The sequence below is a fragment of the Pundamilia nyererei genome, unplaced genomic scaffold, assembly GCF_000239375.1.
Source record: "Pundamilia nyererei isolate P.nyererei 1_Seehausen unplaced genomic scaffold, PunNye1.0 scaffold00043, whole genome shotgun sequence".
Lineage (NCBI taxonomy): Eukaryota > Metazoa > Chordata > Actinopteri > Cichliformes > Cichlidae > Pundamilia > Pundamilia nyererei.
This window is the reverse complement of record NW_005187444.1, coordinates 2,456,824-2,478,854: the sequence shown is the minus strand read 5'-3', so window position 1 is coordinate 2,478,854 and position 22,031 is coordinate 2,456,824. Positions and strand designations below refer to the sequence as shown.

General features: G+C 40.6%; 1 protein-coding gene across 4 annotated transcripts in view; it reads right to left on the bottom strand.

Moving 5' to 3' along the window:
- The window catches only part of LOC102216224 (transcription factor SOX-6-like), a 101,425-nt gene that overhangs the window by 63,166 nt on the left and 16,228 nt on the right, over nucleotides 1-22,031 (bottom strand). For all 4 annotated transcript variants that reach the window (XM_005731505.2, XM_013910447.1, XM_005731506.2 and 1 more), the window contains 2 exons: nucleotides 5,173-5,392; nucleotides 1,473-1,683 (listed from right to left, as the gene is read on the bottom strand). In XM_005731505.2, coding sequence (XP_005731562.1) covers nucleotides 1,473-1,683; nucleotides 5,173-5,391 — 430 coding nt within the window. In that variant the 5' untranslated portion in view covers nucleotide 5,392. The remainder of the gene's footprint in view (nucleotides 1-1,472; nucleotides 1,684-5,172; nucleotides 5,393-22,031) is intronic.

The window sequence follows — 22,031 nt, the reverse complement described above, 5'->3', positions numbered from 1 at the left end:
TTTCTCTAAGCTGAAAAGGGGTGGAAGTGGTTGCAATTAAACATACAAAAACACTTCAAGAGGGGCCAAGAGCCACTTGATCACAACATCAAGAATATCGGCTTTAGAATGCAGCACACCATGCTCATATTCCTCTCATACAAGGGATATGAAAAGTAATTAAGAGGAAAAAAGGGGAACCTAAGCAAACTCAATGAAGACCTATGTTTACTGAAAGTCTGTTGTGTTGCTGCACAATCACTACACGCAGTAAACAGGAAAATAAGTTTAGAAAACTTCAAAACGAATTAAAAATGGCCAACGTCATTGTACAGTAAGCAAGGTCGGGTATTGTTGATCAGAAGTATACATGTGGTTCTGAAATCAAAAAGAGCCACATTTAAAGGTGGGCACCTAGCATTTTTATCCACTTGTGTCCTCTTTGATTTGAAAGGAAGGTGTCACAACACTTTTGAAAACACACACTCACAGTGTGTGTTTTCTGCTGCTGAATATGAGAGGCAAAGCTTCCTGTCTTAGAGCTTAAGACACCGTGGACTGTATAACGCCTCAGGCCATCCAATCTGGCCCATTTTACTGTATCAATAACAAAGTGAAACCTCTAAATGAGAGAGATCAAGCACTCCTCTGATATTATCGCGATTACTATGTGCACATAATAGTAAAGAGGGGTGTTAGATGGTTTTAGATCTGGTTTGCTTTGGGGAGGAAAAGGGCAAGCTGAGGCACGCTGGGAGACTCCAACCCTTTCCCGTGTTGGAGGTGTAGATCAGAGGAGCAGCGGAGAAAGGGAAACCTGTGTTTTCACTGATTGATACTGTGATCTAACGAGTGAGGGATCTGTCAGTTGTAATTTTAGACGTTCAAAGATCTTCTGGAGAGGAAGTTTTCAGAAAAAAAGAGAACAAAATGGTGAGCAAAGGTTGTTGTTGCTTTATGTGGAAGGGAAACTGAGTAAAAACTGCATCACTTCTGTGAAAAGCTAGAATGAAGATGCAGTCCTGCAGTGTGTTAATGTATCACTGTGATATATTCACTCATCTAGATAGCTCTTAACCCTGCAACAAATGAGGACCTTTGCTAAAGTTTTAAAATCTATTTTAATGGAAGACTAACAGTTCACCAATTGTAGGACTAGAAAATGGACAATATGGAAAATTTGTTTGAAATAAATAAAAAAATGTTCCACTATGTGTTTAGACCATTTCTCTAACTCATTTAAGCTACTAAAACTCCCCCAAAGCCCTTCAGGTGAAACCAAAAGACCCACCCAAAGCAGCGCTGTTTCTTAGATGTATAAAGTTATCTTCAAGTTAGCTAAACTGAATGTTTATAAGTGGAAGAGCAGTGTTACTCCACAGCCTGCAGCTTCGAATAAAAGGCTAGCCTGAAATGTAAAGATTCAGGTCCACTGGTGATAAAACATGCACACACACATAAACACACATATACACTGAAGACCTTTTTCTTACCGTCTTGCTCTGTCTTGGTCAGCTCCACGAGCTTCTTCTGTTTCAGTGTGTCCACCACGTCTGCCAGGCTCCCTTTGCGGCGCTCTGGCGTCCCAAAGGCGAGGCCAATCACAGGCTCCCCGCGATCCCTTGGACACTCCTCTGGCTTGGTTGGAGAGGTAGAGGTAGTCCGGTAAGAGTAGACTGAGCCACCTTTACTGCTTTCATTGTCCTTGGAAGAAATAGAAAATGAGAGTTCAAACCCACGAGCCATAGAAAGTAATTAAGTACTGCATATCTGTGAGAGAGCATTTCAATTCATGCAACAGTTTATTTTTAACACAGCTCAGACAAATGCATCCCAAAGCTCTTTAATGTATCCCTGTAGTACTATTTGGGAGTGAGCTTGTACTTTATTTGCTCTACTGCGCTTTGCCTGAGCATGGGTCAGCTGGTGCTACATGCCAAATATCAGACTTAGGATTGCATTTTGCAACTGACAGAACATGACGAGCACAGTACTTGATCTATCTGTCATCAAAAACAACATGGTGATACTCCATTACATATCTTTATACTGCCAGGGTCACGTGTGTATAATCCACTGAGACACACTGTGAGAAGGCCAAGCCTGGCAAGTGTTTTTTCAGTTGAGGGTGCTTACACGTAAGGAGCAGCATGACCGCAGAGACATGCAATCTGGTGCTGGTGGAAGTGGATTTGTGGAATAATTTAAAGCCAGTAAAGTGTTATAGTAGTCTGAGAAAAACCTTGATTTGTGTCTTTAATAGATTCATAATATATTCATTAATTACACATCGAGGTTTAACCCTATAGTCACACACAGACATCTCGGGTGATGCATATGATTGTTTTATACCTCTCTTTAGAATAAGAATTAATTCCTGTTTTGGTCAAGGTGACAAAAATCAGACCTTTTGATAATGAATAGAATAGAATAGAATAGAATAGAATAGAATAGAATAGAATAGAATAGAATAGAATAGAATAGGGCCCTGGTTTTCCTGAGACAGGAGGAGCTGGCGATGGCCTCCAGGGGTGGCAGAGGACAGCCAATTATTTTTTTGGGTGGTGTTGATTACCCTCTGAGAAGGCTTCCTGTTCTTAGTAGTGGCCCCTGCATACCCAGCACCAGTAGGAGAGCACACACTCCACTGAAGAGGGGTAGAAGGCCAGCAGCAGCTTCTGGTCCAGGTTATTCTTCCTCAGGACACAGAGGAAGCGCAGCCACTGTTGGGCCTACTTTACCACTGTGGTGTCATCGACATACTTGACGCTGGTTGGGTAGGTTGGTGTACAGTCATATGTATGCAGGGGGGACCTTTAGGTGGTCCAGTTTGGTAGTGAGGATGTCTGGTATTATGGTGTTGAACACATAACTGTAGTCCACAAGGAGCATCCTCATCTAGCTCTTCCTGTTCTCCAGACAGCTCAGTGCTCTGTGAAGGGTGATGGTGATGGCATCCTTCGTGGAGCACAGGGGGTGCGAGGAAGGGGTGGCCTCAAACTGAGCAAAGGTGTTGAGCTCCTTTGCAAATTTGAGGCTGCTGTCAGGGGGTTGGGGGCTCTGGCCTTTGTAGTTGGTGAGGGCATGGATGGCTCTCCACACTTGGAGGAAGCCCTCTATCCTCCTCCTGTAGGCCTTCTTGACCTGTTTGATGTCCTTCCTGTCCAGTGTCACATTCTCTACATAGCACTTAATGTAGAAAGGGACAGACTGAGTGAAGGTCTCTAGGTCCTGCTGGTCTAAGATTGACCATGGACCAGATCAAAACAGTCCCGTAGCTGGAGAAGAGCATCATCTGGCAATGTTTTAACGACCTGGGTGCTTGGAGGAGTTTGTTTCCTGAGGGGGATGTAGGCAGGGGTGCGGAGCAGAGAGAGGTGGTCAGACTGTCCTAGGCTGTCACTCTGTAGCCATGCTTGATATTACTGTACACATGGTCCAGTGTACTGTCCCCCCTGGTAGGACACTTAACATTTTGGTGGAATTTGAAGAGCACAGATTTCAAACATGCCTTATTGAAGTCCCCAGCAACAATATGGACACCCTCCGGGTGCTCTCTCTGCTGTTTACTGATAATAAGTCGGAGGTGACTGAGTGCTGAGCTAACGTTATATCTGATGGGTTTTTGTTGTTTATGGTGGATGACCCCAGCGTGTGTGTCCCACTGTTGTCTGCTCTGCAGGGTTATGAGTTAAGCAAGAGGCACAAGGAGTCTATAATTATCTAAAGATAAGCCCTTCAGGATGACCACATTGTCCCACACAACATCCGACACTTTAGCACAGGTGCTCTAACACTGGGGTTATTTCTGGATACTTTCTCCTCCCCTTACAGAGTGGGGGGATCTCCAAGAACTTTAGGAGGCTTATGTTTCAAAGACAAGGGGCTTTGGCTAACAGCGGGATCTTAAGATGCCCTTGAAATGGCTCCAGGAGGCTCTGTTGTGCACTTTGTCTTTAAGCGGAAGATGCCTCTGTAATGAGGATTACGAGATAGTGTGTCACTCACAGATTGTTCAGGTGTGTTGGCTTTTTTTTCCAGGTCTGCTCAAGAGTTATACAAGCAGGGTGGTGCAAGCTGTAATGTTTGATTCTCAGATCAGAAACTTGAATCACAAAGTTTTGTTTTAAGTTGACCCTCACTGTTGGAGGCTGGTGAGGCAATGAAGTTAAGAAGGGTCGTTTACCCTTCTCTGTCCACAGCACAAGGACCTCCCATGTTTCACTGGTCAGAGGCTGCTTTGGGCAGTGTTGCAGCTTTACCTTATGACTTTTTACAGTTTGAAACATTGCACTTTGTTACTTTCTGACCCAGCACCACCTGTCCTCTTTCTGAACACTTGAAAAGATTATTTCGTTATAGGTTTTCACCAGTGTCCTGTGCTGGTCCATGAGGGACAATGGTTACACATGTGAGTGTGTAAGTTGGAGATAAAAATAGAGAGAAAAAAGGAAAAAATATAGAGTGAAAATTCAAATATTCATGAAAAGTTTTGCCTTCAGGCAACTTTGAAGTCTGATACCGATGTTAAGTCAGGTTTTTGAATATTGTTGTTAATGAATTACTGCATTTACAGTTCTTATTGTGCACTGGGCATGGGTCAGTATAACTGAGTAACAATTTCAAAATATCTAAAGAGCCATAATCATGCTTCAGTAACGCAAGTAATTTTAAAAAATGGGACATTTTCAACTCTACCACAACAACGATACCAGAGGAAACTTTCCCCTTTCCTCAGAGGGTGAAGCCAAACACATTTTGTCCATTAGGGACCCACAGAACCTGAAGCCAAGTAACTAACACCTTAACAGACACACTCAAACACACATACAAACACACACACCAAAGCAGGCTGTGGAGATGAGAGGAGGCCAGGGGTATAACTCTCTAAACGAGATCCCTCACTGGGCTGCCTGCAGCACTGCCTGTAGCACACAGGTCAGAAAGAACTACCGGTGCATGCGTGTGTGTGTCTGTGTGTGTGTCCACTACACCTTGTGCTCACTCAATAGTGCAAAGATATCATTAGGCATGAGAATTTGCACACCCTATGTATTCCTGCATATATTCTCACAGGTGTTTTATGATTTGTGAGCCCCGAGTGTGTACTCTGTGCACACACCCACATTTGTGTGAATCTGAGTTATAGTATTATGGTCAGTTTCTAAGCTCTTGGCCTAATTCACTTCTCACCATCACAGCAGGACTGACACTCTCCCACTCAGCGTCTGTTGGTTTCTCTCTGATTGGCTGCAGTTCATCTGGGTGGGACTGGTCATGCAAAGAAGGCGACACCGTCTCCTTTGGGCCGTCGTGCTCATCACCAACCCAGCCTGCACTGTCCTGACCAATCACTTCTGCTTCCTCGGGCGGTGGATGAAAGGGAGGCGTTGCTCGCATGGAAGACATCATTCTGGGAAGGAAAAAAAATTAAGGGTTTAACTTTGGTTTATGAACTACAGTTATGTCTACCAGGATGGATGCTCACTGAAGTGACACATGAACAGCTGCCGACTAGTGCTGCTGTTCTCACAATGATAAAGACTAAAAGATATTTGTCACCAGCCAGACTAAAGCCAAAACCTTCCTGGAAACCGTGATGCATTTTCTGTGGAAAACTGCAAACAATGACACACCAGCACGGGAAAATAGAGCAATGCTCCAAAACAAAAGACACAAAGTGTTTTGTTACATTTTGTTTTGACAGACATTCTTTTCATAACAATATTATCACGATTGGACTCTTCTTAAGTGCTGGAGGTTAGTTCATGTAAATTAGCAGTATCATCAGTATCAAACTGTGCCAAAAATGCAGTTTTCTACTTTTAGTGTGTTAAATAATTTTAGATTTTATTTTTTTCCACCACTGACTGCACAAAAAAAGCCACAAAACACTGTTGGATGATTTCACAACCATGCATTTGAATCGATAATTCAAAGCCACAACTTTATTTAAATGCAGAGACATGAATGTGAAACATGTAATTATGGTTTAGTCACACACAAACAATTTAAAGTACATATCATATTTTTGGTATTTACTCAGGCACTCATGCAGCGCGACTCACATGTTTTCATCCTGAATGTACATCAAGCGTGCAAACACACACAAATCCACTCTCGTGGGGATAATCTATTAATCTATTATGCAGCATCAAGGCCTCTCATCACCTCGGAGCTGTTACAAAAGCAGACGCTATAGGCTGCCGAGTTTAAGTGGAAAAATCTCACTTTTTTCTAATATTAGTCTCAGACTGAGTCGCCAGGCTAATGCATCATTTTCTGTAATGATTTCCTTTCATTTGACTGTACTTGTGAGGACATTTGCTGACCACAGCTAAACCCTGCCTTCCTACGGGCTTAGACGAAAGGAGGTCTAATCTAAACACGGGCTCACTTGTCCTCAACATATATACGAGTACACACAAGCGCAAATACACTAAATACATAAACAATTCTACATTAATAAACACAAATCTAAGCTAAACTGTTAGGTGACAACTGATGGATCAGCCTGCTCTGAGCTGCTTTTGCTGTGATTACTACAGCCGGTGCCACCCACGCTTCCACACACATCCACGCAAATGCATACACACAGCTTCAGTGAAAAACTGATTACTACTTCAGCATCGGCTGCTCAGTAAGTCAGAGCAGGCTGTCTCTCTGATATACGCAGCCTCCTGGGTGCTCTTAAGTGTTACATCTGACCCTCAGTCAAATGTCTGAAAGGGCGGAGCGGGGGTGCAGTCTGAATGCACGAGGAGGGAGAAGAAGATGAAAAAGTATTTAATAGATAGAAGCAGTTAATAAAGAGTGAAATGAATCGAGGGAGCAAAAAAATAAAAAATAAAAATGCAAAGACCGGAAAAAGGATAGAGAGGACAGGAATGGGAAGCTCAGTTCCAGCGCAGGTCCCGACTGATTATTTGAGAACTGCTGTGTGTCCATTTGTGTGTACAGTATAGCTGAGTGATTTGCTCAGTGAATGCGAGGGTCGTAATGTTCAGTGCATGTTGTCTCTTACTACCTCTGGTGGAACGCAGCTTCCACCGACTCTGTGATGCAGGAAAAATTAGAGGAGGGTGGATAGTGGCATGCTGTGAAAAGTGAGACCTGAAAATGTTAATAACCATTAATAGTCCATGATAGTCCTATAGACTGAAACCCATCAGAAGTACAATGTAACCAATTTTACTGAGAAATTCTATACCTGTTCTCATTTATGTTGCTTTTTTCATGTTACTTTTTACTTTACTGAACCTTATTATTGCAGTTCTTACTGCAGTAATGAAATGCAGTTTATTTGATGCATGTAGGTTAATCCAGATGATTTTTTTTTTTCAAGCTTTCAAACCCAATTTTAAGTAAGTCTAACGAGCCTTCTTTACAAGTCATCCAAGTTTCAAAGTACAAGTTTTTATTCGTTTTTACAACTGGCCAGCAGTGCCATCCATTCACAGCCAGATTTAAATTTAGTAGAAGAGTGCGGGGTTTGAATTTCTCAGGCCTTCGTTGTATTACACAGCGATATGAGTGTAAGAGCCCAGACAACCAACAAACAGCAAACCATAATCCACGATCAACTCAGGTTATCCAAACTGCAGCGATGAGAGAGCGATGGGCAAATGGGGAGGGAGAATACAGAAGACAGCCTATATTTAGCTGACAATATTGCTGGTGCTGTGTTTATGAGGGAGCTTAAGACTTAGTTTCTTGGAACTGGTGTCTCATATGGCCAGGAATGCCCAGACTCTTAACTGCCAGTGATTGGGTTTCTCCATGCAACAGTACAAGGGTTTATTGGTAAGCATGGCAAGCAGGTCTTTTGTGATTAGAAAACGGTGTATTTCATGACCTGATCATTAGACAGAGTAGCATGCTATACCAAAAAAAAAAAAAAAGATTCTTTTAGTGCATGACAGAAATGTGGCTGATTTTTTTACATTTTTCACATTACCTTCTAATGCTACACTATGAAACTATGAACACATTTTTATATTTGCAATAAAACCATCACAGTGAAAGAAAAGTGTTGAATAATGAAGCCAGAATGAAAGAAAAACATGTGATCATTTCTCTTTGTGTCACTGTTTTCTAAAGACAATAAGAGACTTAGAGAGTTAGGTGTATTTTTTTAGGCATGTTAGACAGCTGGACATGACAGTATATGTTAAAACTCAATTATGCTCTATAACTAATAACTAATCCTTGTTGTCTTTGAGCTGTATGGTCATAGTCGTCTGCACATTTATGTGTCCTAATTTAAAGAAGCAGCTTTTTTTTTTTTGGTCTCGACACGACTCATTAACAAAATGTCGCCTGACACGTAGGCAGAAACTGAGTTATTATGACTGAAAAGAAACAACCTTCCCCCAGTGAGACGGACAAAAAAGAAAGTCTTCCTATGCCGAGGCCCTCTCAGGAAACACTAATGTGATGGTAATGTTACACCAGTACCTGAAAAACAAATTCATTTTCACAGGCATCACTCTGAGGCTCTCCCAAAGCCTTTTCATATTGTCAGATATCTAGAAAAACATCAAGACTTTCCCCTGGAAACGGTTCTCCTGCCTAAGATGTTTCTTGGAAAGTGATACTGGTTAGATTGCCTGTTTGATAACTGAACAGAGCATGCACTGTTGAATGAGAAGTCTTAATTGTTCATCCCCGTGCATTTATAGTTTTTCTGCTTTGTTTTCCGTGTTTGCTTTGGTTGTTGTTGTTTTTGTTTTTTAATGTGACTCCAGGAATCCAGCAAGCTGTTAATAGCATCATTATTAAATCTTTGTAATATGCACGTTTTTCACCTACTGTCTTTAATAATCACAATAAATGTATGCCCAGCAATTTTTCCTTTTTGGTTTATGGTCCTTTCTTTCCTTTGCTGTCGATGGAAATTTTTACAACCTTTAGCTCTCAAATGCACTCGGCAAATAAAGTGCTGGTGGTGGACAGCTATCTAAGTCTCCTTCTAAAACGTGGACAGTAACTTAGAATCCCTTTGTGTGTGGAAGAAAAACGAAAACCAGGGTCGGTATTTGGCAAGAAAGCGTTGTTCAGATCTGGCCTGGAACCTGGCGACTTGGCAGAAACAATCAGGCATTGTGGAGTGTGGACGGAGAGGGACCTGTGACAGATGAGAGCGGGAGAGAGAGGGCCCCCTCTTAGAAAAACAGTACACAAAGCGCCATTCAGAACCCAGGTCCCTTCTGCCACTTGTGGAGCTGGAGAAGGGCTCCGACAAAGGCCCCCAACTCAACCAATTGGGTGTAAAATCTCCAGCCGTCCCAGCTTTACAGAACTAAGGAAGTGGGAAATACCAAAGAGACAGAGAATAAGAAGAAAGGGAGAAAAAATCAGGAGAAAGAAAATAAGGACTTTGCTTGGAATTGTTAGTCTTTTGGACAGGCCCAACAAGAAAATAAGGTGAAAGAGACCAAACCGAAGATTTTAAATGGAACACTGAGGCCCTTCTCCAAGTCTTTCTCTGCAAGAAAGATGACATTATCAATGGCATTCGCACAATACCATTTTGCATGTCTACACATTATATGCCACTTTTAAACTCAACAAAGTAACGCAGGGAGACGTTTGCAGAAAAAAGTGCTTGATGCTAAGAGCAGAGCAGTGGGCTAGTTTAGCCATGATGTTTAGCATTTTATTGGAGCATTAAACCACACTGCCACTGTCATTAAAAGTTCTCCATTACGCATGGAAAACTGTAGAAGCCATGCATTTCAAGTTTCTCAAAGGTTGTACATTATGACTGGTGTTTACAACAATAAATACAAGAACACAACAAAGCCCAGCAGAAGTGTTTTGGAGGAGACGTTAATGGGACAGAAACTAAAGCATATCAGTAATGTGTGTTTCGTATAAGACTGTAGATACATGTTTTTTATCACCCGTTTACTGTTAGTTTGTCATTTCTGCAACTTTTTCGTCACATTTTTGTGTCTCCAGAAACACTTGGGTCGTATTTCGTGAGGTTTTTGTGCACTTGTGCAGCGTTTTGCCCTATTTTCCGATGTTTTCTTAAGTTCCAGTTTCTTTGATCTGGCATACGTCAACATGAAATTCTGCATTGGCTTTCCAATAGAACATTCTCATAATGAAATTAAAAGTAGATGTAATATAAAATGAGCTGATATGAACCAGAAAAATTTCTTAAAATTCATGAACAACAAACAATATCCAAACATAGTTGATTTTGTTCGTTCGCTTTGCTGAAAACGTAAGGAATTGTTTAATGACCATCAATGAAGTTCATTGAGAATTCACAGGTGTGAATGAGTGATGTGGTTTCTTTCAATGGATAAATAAAGAAAAAGAGGGAGAACTGGACTTGATGAGAGCAGCTCCCCCAACTCCTAAATCTTATGTCTGTCTGGACTCTCATTAGATCATCGCAGAGCGCTGCAAACAGAGGGCACTGTCATAGGTTAGACATGTGGAATGTGAACACACACATGCTGCCCTGTTTTCTCCCAGAGATTTCTCATCATGGGTCTTTTGCCCAAAATAGAAAAGTTCAATAGCAGCAGCAGTTACCCCCCCAAACCAGCCAATTTCATCACTGGCTTAATAGCAAGAAAAGCAGTTTTGTTTTCTGAAACTCCAGCTCATTGGATTTCACTTACAGAGGCAGCTCTGTAGCTGTGCAGCCAACAAGTAGCTGTTCTATTTCACTGCTGTAGTTTCGTATCACACGCAAAGGCAGGTATTCTCTGACCTTTTCATGATTTAGGTGAAACAATGAAAGAAGGTATACAGTGGGCGGATGCTGTGCATGACTGTTGGGTCCCAGCAGTGTCTGCATCAATCAGCCATCACAGCCAAATCCTTCCACAAATCTCAGGTAAATAGAACTTATTGTGCGAGTATGTTACACTGAGCGGCTCTGTGTATTTACCACGTCAGAAAATATTTACAACCACAAGGCACTCAGAGGGGAAGGGTAGAAGAAGCATTTAGGCAAGGTACAAAGTACAAGTTTAGCTCTTATTTAACAGACTGGTGTGATTCTAAACTGTAAGAATATAATCTAATAGTTGAAAGAAAGCTTTTTTAAATTTCTAACTTTATTTAAACAATGCCATTTGCCTCTGTGAGGGCAGATGACGTCAATTTTTGTCTGCAACAGACACAACATGTTGCAGGTTTATTCATATAATTGGTTTAACAACTTGGTGTAACACAAGTGGTGAAGATGTTGGTATACAGTTTACATACCAGATATGCAATAGTTTGGAGGCGATGTTATAAATGTTTTTTTAACAGTGCCAACACAGAATTTCCACACTTTCACAAATGAACACAAAGAACACAGGGAAAACCCACACAGGCACAGGGGATAATGCTGCCCAACTAACTTACATAGAAAACATTTTATTTCTATCACGTCTGGAAATAGACCAAACAAACATATTTCTCTACATGAGAGACGGCCTTATTAACTGCTGATTGGTTATAAGGTGTAGTTTGTACCTTCAGTAATATGGTGGCCATGTTAAACTGGTTCCACACAGTGAGATAAGAACTATAAAATGTTCAGTCTGTCAGATGAGCCACTGAAAATCAGTAAAACAAAAACAAAGACAGAAAAAGAAAAAGAAGATTTGGTGGATTTCTGTCATTTAATTAGCATTAACATACCATATCAGGTGCAATATGTTTATATACAATATATTTTAAAATCATGTTAATGATATAAAATTTTACTTGGAAAAACATTTTTTTTCCAAGTATCAATTTACAAAACAAAAGGCAAAACAAGAAATCCTTCCTACTTTATGAGAATGTGGAAAGAAAATATTTTTATACTCCCCAGCATGAAAAAAATGCAGTTTAAGGATTTCATCTGTCATCATACGGACACCTGGAGCAAACACAGGGTTTGATGTCTCCATTAGTCCTGCTGATGTAAAAATCTTAATCAAAGCCAACGGTGGAACGGTTACCAAATTATGAATGCATCGTTTGTCAAGTGGGCGTAAACACACTTCATTATGCTCTGGGCCTGTGTGTTCGGCCTCTGTACCTCGATGATGCCGGACTAAAACCGCAGACCCCCAGAAATCCAGAAGTGGCCTTAGTGACCAACACTCTCCCTTGTGCTTTTTATTTTTCCTGGCATGTGAACACACCCCTAGGTAACACAAATACAGTACACATATACATTTATCTACTTCATGGCAACGATACAGCGTAAACCAATGAAGAGACCATTGAAAACCAAAGTCAACACTCAGTGGCTCAAAGGGACTGTTTGTCTGCAGCCCCTTGCTCACAGTAGTTAGAAGCCCTGGTCAGTGTGAATATTTTCTGTTCTAAGGCATGCCTCATAATATGTCGCATTAACAAAGTCAAACAGCGGACGTAATTATACCTAAAAATTTATAGTAACAAATACTGAAGGATTATAGAAGTACAAGGTATCTGTATAAGTTGGAAGCTTCCAAAAACTATTAAGAAACAGACTGTTTAATGAAGCACAATGTGAGGAATACAAAGTAAAGTGTGTTTTTAATTGCTAATCGTGCTCAAAGGTGTAATTTCTTGTGAATATATGCATGCATGTGCATTATAAATATAAGGCCACATCCAAAAGTTGAATCAAAACTATGAGTCTGAGTATTATGTAACTTTTAATAAAACTGAACATTCATAAACGAGCATATTTTATAGTCGGGTGGAAACAAGGTTTACATTGTGATGGCAATTACTTGAGGACCCTTGAAAACCAACACACATTTGTTTCTGTTCTGCTCGTTCGTTTAAATGTCTACACCAGCATGCGCTCGTCTATGATCTCGCTTTCTGCTGACCTCTTTACACCTTTGATTTGTATCAGCTTAAAGCACACACAGCTTGCCATATGACAAACACCTTATGTGAGGTATTATGCTACAGTATATATCTGCGTGAGCTGATGGCACTAATTGAAGCAATTACCTTTGACCTCTGGAAGGCACCAGAAACCTTTGACCCCTTTGGGAATGAACATAACTCCACTGTGATGCACAAATAAGCTTGTTGCACAAGTTTTAAGCCTTGCTGTGCTTTGACCTCCGATATAGTCACTGAGAAGCTGTAAAGAAGGGTGAATCCAATTATCTTAAGAATAAAGACAAAACCATAAAGTCCTTCTTTTTCAGGAAGAAAGACATTAACTGTACTTGAACTCATCCTTAAGAACTGAGTCAATATTAAAGTGTTTCATTCTGCACAGGTGCAACTGGGTGCGGTTAAACTATCTCAGAAGAATGCAAATATATTTACTAAATCAAATACATCAAGGAGATTAACAATCAAATTGGGTTCATTTTCCAGAGGATTAAGTTTCAAAAGTATATTTCAGGGTGACAGCGGCAGTACAAAGTTATCACAGAAGCTTGTGGCGATACAACAGCTGCCCTCACACATGAGTGATCACATTAGCCCAGAGGCAAGCAGCAGAAAAAAGCTTTAATAAGTAATTTTAGGACTCGAGGGTCTCGCTAAGTTTGAGAACAATCATCAGACACGCTCAGACATGTTCAGTGTTCTTCAGTCCTAATTTACTGCATTGGCTTACCCTGTTCAAAGTTATAATTCATAAATTGTTGACTTAAGAGGATATAATGGTCCAGAAGAATTCAGGTCTCAGAAACGCATCACTGATATGACGTGCCGAAAAAACATCCTGAAAAATGCTCTTCGTTACGAAAAAAAGCACAGCAATCCTAAAAAACAGTAAATGTTTATAGCATCTTTGAACACAAGGGTGAAAAGACATAATCAGTGCTAATACCCAGATACAGTGCTCTGAAAAAGGACCGGATGATCTCAATTAGTGACAAATTCCGTTTGAGCAGATTTTCCGCAATAGTATTTTTTTAAATGCGTCCAATGCTTTAGATGCTTAGATCGTGCCATTGTAATGGAAAACCAAAATCCTTTAAAACTTTGATGCAAACAAAAGAATTAGAATCAAACAAGCAGCTCTAGTGTGTCACATCATCTGCAGGAGCGTCCAAACAGGTGGCTTTTAGAGCACCCGGGAGGCGCGAAAGCCTGCTAATCCTAGATTAGGACTGACAAGTCGTTTCACTGCATGTCCCCATTGTAATCCCAGTTGCTGCTCTATCCGCTGACAATAAGCTTTGTTCCCTATCTGAGAAAGAGCTTTGACGATTTGTTAGCATGAAATGAATGCATTATTCAGGCGCATGCTACTTTCAGTCAGTCAATAAAAACATAGTTTTATTCAATTATTAACCATTTTAAATGCATAATGTGTACAGATGGCCCTACCAAGTCATCTTTGCTAAGAACATGGGGCTTTTCTTCACTTCATTTTGATAGTGGCTAACATGTACGCAACATGCAAGGAGTAAAGATGGTGGGAATGTGATTGCATTTTTAATGTATCAGATGCTTATAGATGCATGTAGCCGAAACTGCAAATCCAAGAATATAAAATCTTTACATTTTCCTAAAGTGGAGTTAATATTATGAAATTATCTTTCCGATTAAAGCATACATTGTGTGTCTTCCTCATGCTTTACAGCAACATTGTTGCAGATGTCTGTTCTATGTGCATTTGTGTTCCCTCACATTAACCCTGAAGGTACCAGCAGGGAAGTTTTCAGTGCTGCTTTTTGAATATTTTAAATGTTTCATTCCTTTTTTTTCTTTGTCCAATTGTGTCATTTTTACACTGAATTTACAATGTGGCTCGTTTTACAATAAAAAGCAGCAATAACAAAAAAACATTTCCTCAGTTATTTACATTAACACTTTTTAAATTAAAATGGAAATTTTAAAAAAGGAAATTTTTCAAATGTACTTTTTTAATTACTAAATTCATTTTCAAACTTGCTTGCCATCTGTTTTTTCATAAGAAAGGCTACTTTGTCTACATGTGCAAAACCTCATGGTTAAATTGAACATTCAAAACTTAACAGTAACTGTAGAGGTCAAGAAGGCAAATTATTGGTGATACATATATATAAATATATATATATTTCAATGTGTGTATTGTGTGTGTGTGAAATTATTTAAATGACAGTTATGCATGAAGTGATAGTTAATATTTGATACCTTGGATGAGTCAATAAACACTTGTACACTGTAGCAGAGAGAAATGAAATACTGAAGAGACAGCCCTGTAGCTGGTTTAGAAGAAAACAGGCAATAAAAACAGAATAGGTCACAGTGCATTTTTTTGTCTGGAATATGAAGAATGTAAAAACACATATAAAACTATACACAGCCACAGCCTTGGGTGTCGAGAAGTGTGCGTGCGTGCTCCAAGATCAGAGCCTCTTTAAACCACACAAAGTATCCATTGTCCTACCTTGCAGAGAATATACATTGTTCATGGTGCACAAGGCCTAACTTCAAACTAGGTTGTTAATCTAGCCAATCACAGCAGTCGATGTTCACAATGACTTAAGTCCTTGAAACAGGGCAAATATTTAATACTAAGGTGGAGTTGATCGTTCCAGAAAGACTGATGTCAGCTGTGGACAGTCTATCGATTGTGCATAATATAATGAAATCCATCTTACATTTGTTTATCTGGCTAGTGGATGATATGAACATTCTGGCACACAAGCAACATGAGGCATGTTTTCAGTTAGTTTGCAATGGACAGGAAAAGGCAAGTATAGCAGTAAGACACAGAGAAGAAGAAGGAGCTATAGCACGTCTTCCACTGGAAAGCAAAATAACCACGGGCAATGAATCAAAATAATTTACAAAAAGAACTTGGATTGGGTGGAGCGCTTTATGCGAGTGTGTAAATATCCCTCTCTGCTTGCTCTCAGTTCGTGGTTGGACTTGAATGTGACGGTTACTCGTCCAGCTGCTTGATTTTTATCGCATTAAGTAACATATCTGGACAAAGGTCTCACGGGACCCACACGAGAATTTCACAGTTGCTGGAAGGGAGCAATGTTTTTAATACAGCAGAGTTTCTTTTCAGCCTGGTGCCACTGGATGATTCTCGTCCTCTGTACGCTCGCTCTCTCTCTCTCTGTACAGCTGTTTTACTCTCCATCACAGCACTGGGCATGCAGGCTGTAAATCACAATTAGGGGGTTCATTAGATATGGCTGATTTATTAAGACCCAGGGCTTGTCTCTGAGCCTTTCAGCCATATATTAGCTAACTAAAGATCTCATACATAGTTATGAGACATGCTGTTTACTGTATGGCATATAGGGTCATATGCCAATAGACATTAATTATTGAGTAAGACTCCATAGGTTAAATTAATAGCATCCAGGCGATAAATCATTTGGATTTGTGTATTTTTCTTCAGCGACGCCTGTGTGGCACGCTTTTTTTCTGCATATCTGAGCGTGTATCTTTTTTATATAACAACAAACTGGCAGCAGCATCAAAATCTGTCTCTATTATCAGCAAGCAAACCGGCATTTGAAAAGGAGCCAAGTATTTTGGAGCCTTATCCAAAGGCTTTGACAAACATGCTCTAGAGCTGCTCGCCCTCTTAAACACAAGCACATAAATTTGGCCTGCATTCATTTCCCAGTTACTTCAGTCTTAAGTGTCTCTGGTATACATAATACAGCATTGTTACCCCCGTAAATTATCGCATTGTGTGTCAGCTTTTGTCAGTTGCCTGAAAACACAAACCTCGATAAGGTGGTGTACATACTCTGAGTTATTTCAATTTAAATGTTCCGGCCTGCTATGCTTCGTCTGCCTGTACTGAATGCCTAAACTTAGTAAAGTACATCAGAAAAGCATTGCAAAAACATCCTGAAACTGCTAATCAAGCAACTTTTGATTTCGAAAACAGTCTTTCACAAACTTGGGCTGCTATCCAAAAATTGCTTGTGTTATTTCTTGTTCCTCCTTACATACCAGCATGCCTGCTCATCCCGTGTCACCTTATAGGCCAAGATAGTCCTATGATTAGTTACAGCTTGAACAGGTGAGCTTCAACTTGTTCAGACCTACTTATAGTGAAATCCTATTGTTAAGAATAGAAGAGGGTTTACAGACACAGAATAGATGGGAAGAAGCAATAAACAAAGTCTTGATTCCCTCAAAACCCTCACAGTACTTAAAAAGACGCTTATATCATAAGATCAGTCGGACATAGCCTAACTGCATATAGTCGCCTGCAGGATAAAATGAAGCTAAACATCAGCTAAGATTCTGTGTCAGGTGAATGTGTGTGATGGAGTCACTCATGAAGGCTTTAATTTTATGTAGCATTTGTAGCATTTTGGTTCTGTCAGTTTCTAACTTTTTTCATGATTAAAATGCTAATTATTATTGTTGTTTTCAAAATATTAAAAAAAAACTATAACATCAGCCAGTCATAATTTCTCACCATCAAGTTTACAACGTTAGATGGAACCTGTGTATATTGAGCCCCTTTGGTTTAAAAAAAATTGTTTTTCAACACCAACGTTAAGCTCCTAAGACTCATAAATGCATGGAGCATTTAAAGGTTACTAATCTGAGCACAGGCATGTACTTGGAAACTCAGCACATACTTTCTTCTCGCTGACTCTTGCTACATAACTAATCGAGGGTGACAGAGAACAAAGGAGAAGATTAGAGGATTTAACGTGCGACACACAGCCACAGGTCAGCAGGAGGTTTCGTCTCTAACTGTGATTATGGGCAAGCAGGTGTCATCAGAAGAAGTAGCCAAAGACAGCGCATCTATGCCCTGCTGAACTGCTTGTTTCAGTCCCAGTGGGTCAGGCCTGTGACACAAGAATGTTGTGTAGCTGGGTAAAACTCAGAGACATTACTTAAACCACTGACACTGCTTGAATCTGACAGCTCCAGTCGGTGTAAGCCTTTGTTTGGTACTAAATAAACATTCAAATTTACTCCAAGGACTCTTTTATTACAGTGAAAGGCGCTGTCTTACTACTGCATGCCTAATATAATATGAATAACAAGCTTGTTATTTGTAAAACCGAAGTGATTCCTTGAACTTAAATTCTCATTTCAAAGTCCTTTCTGAAAACTTTCTGTGTATAAAGTCAGATGAATGGATTATGAAACGTGGCTCAGTTTTCAGCTTGTTGTCTCACGAGCTTTGAGAACATTTGTATCATTAGCTATAGTCGTCCAGCTACTTTATCAGCGTGGCCTCTAATTGCTCGACGGCACGGTTGATGTTGACGCTAACCAGGAGCGATGTCATCCATCCTCTCCTGCTACAATGGGGGTCATTGGATTAAGTTCGAGCAGGCTTTGTTAAAAGCTGGCGCAAATCTAATCAAGGGAGAGACCTCAATTATGCTAGCATGTACTTAAATGATCAGATCACTAAATTTGGAGGAGGGGGTTGGCCACTGCAGGAATGCAATCAGCGGCCATTAGGGCAAGTTAATTTTTGCTGATGGCAGCTTTCAAATGAGATGCAGGATTTTACTTTAATGAGAATACTGTAATTATGAGGCTGCTATGCTGTTGTGTGATGCTGCAGTGAACTGTATTCAGGGTTGCTTAAATTTTGATCGTAAATATAAAGCTGAGACAAGTCTCTTAACAGCAAGTGCTTGCACTGCAGGAGAGCCATTGTTGCAGATGTGCTGTTTGCTTTTTGACCTTCCTTCTTTCCACCTACACAGTCAACACAACATTCAAACACAAGGTATTTAAAACCCACTGTTTTTAATGAAGTGTTGAAGGAAACCAAACAGCTGGAAAAAAAAACCTCATTCCAGCTACGGCATGTTCAAGAATGCAAAGAGGTATAGAAGCATATTGTCTGGAGAGAATAATACGCTGGATCACTGTGATCTAAGGACCCGGTGACATCTCCTGTAGCACAAACCACAACAGAGAGGCTGACCCTGGCCTCAGACCTCCATGACCCATGGCAGGTAAAACAGAAACCAATCATTCTTAATGTCAGTGAGTTTGCTGGCACTCCTTAACAGGAGGCCCGAGGTCTGAGTGTAGCAGCAGTTACCAAAAAAAAAAAAGATAAAATGGGCAAACACGCATTGGAAACACTTACAGTCCAGACACATGTGCAAATAACCATGAGCAGGTTCCTTTCCAGTATTTTTTTTTTTTTTGAGTGGAAATTTGCACATAAAAATCACACAAAACCTTTGACATCTTTTTTAATCTATGAAGAAATTCTTAAGTAGCAGCTGAAACACAAAGTGAATAATGGGAATAATGAAAGTGTTGCTTCATTTCACAACAGTTCAAGACGAGATCTGGATATCTGCAAATACTGAAATGTTTCTGTATATCGATGCAAAATGATTTTGTAACTTTTGTAGCAACAAATATTTATGAATATTTTTTGCTGCAACTGCGGAAACAAACTCCCAAAATGATAAAGAGTTACTGATTACTAATGGAGCCAATAGCAGAGGAAATGCAAGAAATATTCCCGTGTGCTAAACCTTTTTTCACAGACACTCGCCACTCATCAGTAGTCTGCAGTTCAACTTTGCCAACTGTGTCTCTGATCCAGGGATTAAAGTCAACAGCCTTCCATGTGAAGCAGGATGTGGATGTAAGAACCAGCTCGATAAATCAAAGGTTAAAATATAGATCCAAACTGAGGTCCCTCTCCTACACCTCCCTGCTTTCTCCCTCTGCCTGATCATCCAGCTTGCGCATTACCTCATCAGAGGAGGATCTGCCTAAAGCCACAGCGGTCACACAACAGACAAAAGCGCTCATCTCCAGGAAGCCGCTGCCGCTGCCTGTGGTTTTGGAGAGAGGAGAAGAGAAGGGAAAAAGTGACTAAGCCCCATGGCTCCTTTCTTCTCTCTGCAGACTTAGGGATAAACGGAGGGATAAAGCACAGGGGGAGATAATATTTAGAGCAGGCCCCATTTCAAGGGCAATAGAAGAGAGAAAGTGGGGTATGAGCTTGGGTGGTTTGGGAAGTAGCCACAAGGGTCGGTCTATAATGTTACTGGCAGAGGGCCTTGCACCATGGACTTATGTGTAAGTGGGGAGGAACTGCTGCTGGCTTGGCCCTGCCTTAAAGCCAGGGCTGCTGCAGCTCCACGAGCCTCTTCAAAGAAAACCAGATGGGTCTCTGATGGGATGTTGATGAGGCATGAGTGTGCAAAACACCAACGCACATACAAGCACAAACACATATAGGAAACAACAACATACATAACACTCACGCATATGTACTCTAGCAGTTCACTTCTCTTTTCCCATCCCTGAAAATGTCCTTTTAAGGTATCCTGTCCACCACAGAAAAGTCATATGTGTGGATGAATCAGAACAGTAAACTAATTATTCAACTTGAAGAGGACACAACAGAGTTCTGCTAACATAAGATTAACATGAGGTTAACTGCGTAATGTTAACTAAGCAACACTAAATGTTGTTAGATGCTGCCCATTAGCAGTAATGCAGCTGAGTTCTCACACAAAGCTAAAGTCAAATGTCGTGGAGCAGATAAGGACATTTTCCTGGGGGAGGCCAAACAGGTAACCTCAGTGGGTTCATTAGCTTATTAGCTCATTTGTTTACTACGAATCATCCCAACAGCTGCTTGCTGTCTGGTAACTTGTCTAACTCTTTGCAAATGACTTCTATTACAGCAGCTATGTGTAACAACAGAGCTCTGAACACAGGGCTATCATTCTGCATAAAGTGGTCTTCCTTACTGCTCATTACGGCTCTGATTGAGATTTTCAGAAGACCGCACTAATATCGCCTACAGCTTGAAATCCCCTGCCGTGGACATGGTGTGTCAGTTTATGGGTATATAAGCTCTGATCCTAATTCCCTTATGGAGCATTAAAACATTTTGGATTCACCAAAAAAGGAAGAAGAAAAATGTAGTTTTCCACACACTAAATGTGAACACGCAATAATCGACATTATCCTGTTTCACATTTGGAGCACTGCCCAGTGACGCCACAGACACATAACTGCTCTTCTGATCATTCGCTGGATATTTATAGCAAGTTAAGGCTTCAATTTTTGTAACTCAACCACACAACATCCTCTTCCTTCCAAAGTCCTGTGAAACAAAGATGCCATAAATCATCGCTGTCACGACAGGATTGGTACCTAATAAAGACTGTGATTTTGTTACGAGGGTCCACTTGTCATCTTACCGTTATGTTATTGGATTTGAAAAGCAATTGCATGTTAAAAGACAGAATAATTTGATTTTGAGTTTGCAAATCAGATGATGAAATTAAGGATGTTTGATAGAATTATAAGCGAGCCTAAGTCACCTGGGTTTTTCCCCCCAATCTTTATACAGTTCCTTACTTCAGCGCTTTTATCTATGACAAAACAAAATCTGTGAAAGGATTCCACAGAGCCACAATATTGCTCCCTAAATTGCTCTAGTTGATCATTCTTTTTAGTTTAACCAAAGTGGTGCTTTCTTTGATTTTTACTCATACTTCAGAGGGATGAAGGGGTAAGTACACTCAGTAATCAATCCATCCATCTTCTTAACCACTTTCTTCTCTCTTTATCTTTCTTTCCATCCGTAACCTGGCTTATTTATCTTGTGACCTCTTGCACTGGTCCCATACCCAGGTAGCAAACCGCAGTTCTAGTTTGTGATAAAAGATGATCTGACCTACCAGTGACACAAGGGGCACTAGACAGGGCCTTAATAGGTATTCTTAAACAGGAGGATTAGCCAGATGGTCAGATCACTCTTTTCTTCAACCTCTGCCATCTGTACATTTCATATGTCTCTGCTGAAACCACTGAGATCAGCCCCAGCGACTTCACCCGATTAATTTAGGCTAGTGTTACCTGCAGCACTATTTGACTCCAGATATAATCTTTATTGCTCACAGAGAGAAAGTCCATTAAAAGGCACACTGTAGGTCCCAGCAGTGAGAGGTTCCTGGAGTGATGCCTGTGGGAGCCTTTAAAAGACCCCTTTCTTCACCCAAGTGAAAGCGGCAATTGAGGGCACACAGGACAGAACACTACCAGGAGTGGAGGTCTGCATTTGCTGCGAAACAAAATCAAAAGCAGTCTGTCTGTAGCAACGGAGGAGTGAGAGGTGGCTGACAAGCAAATAGCTGGATACAGTTTTGTTAACATGG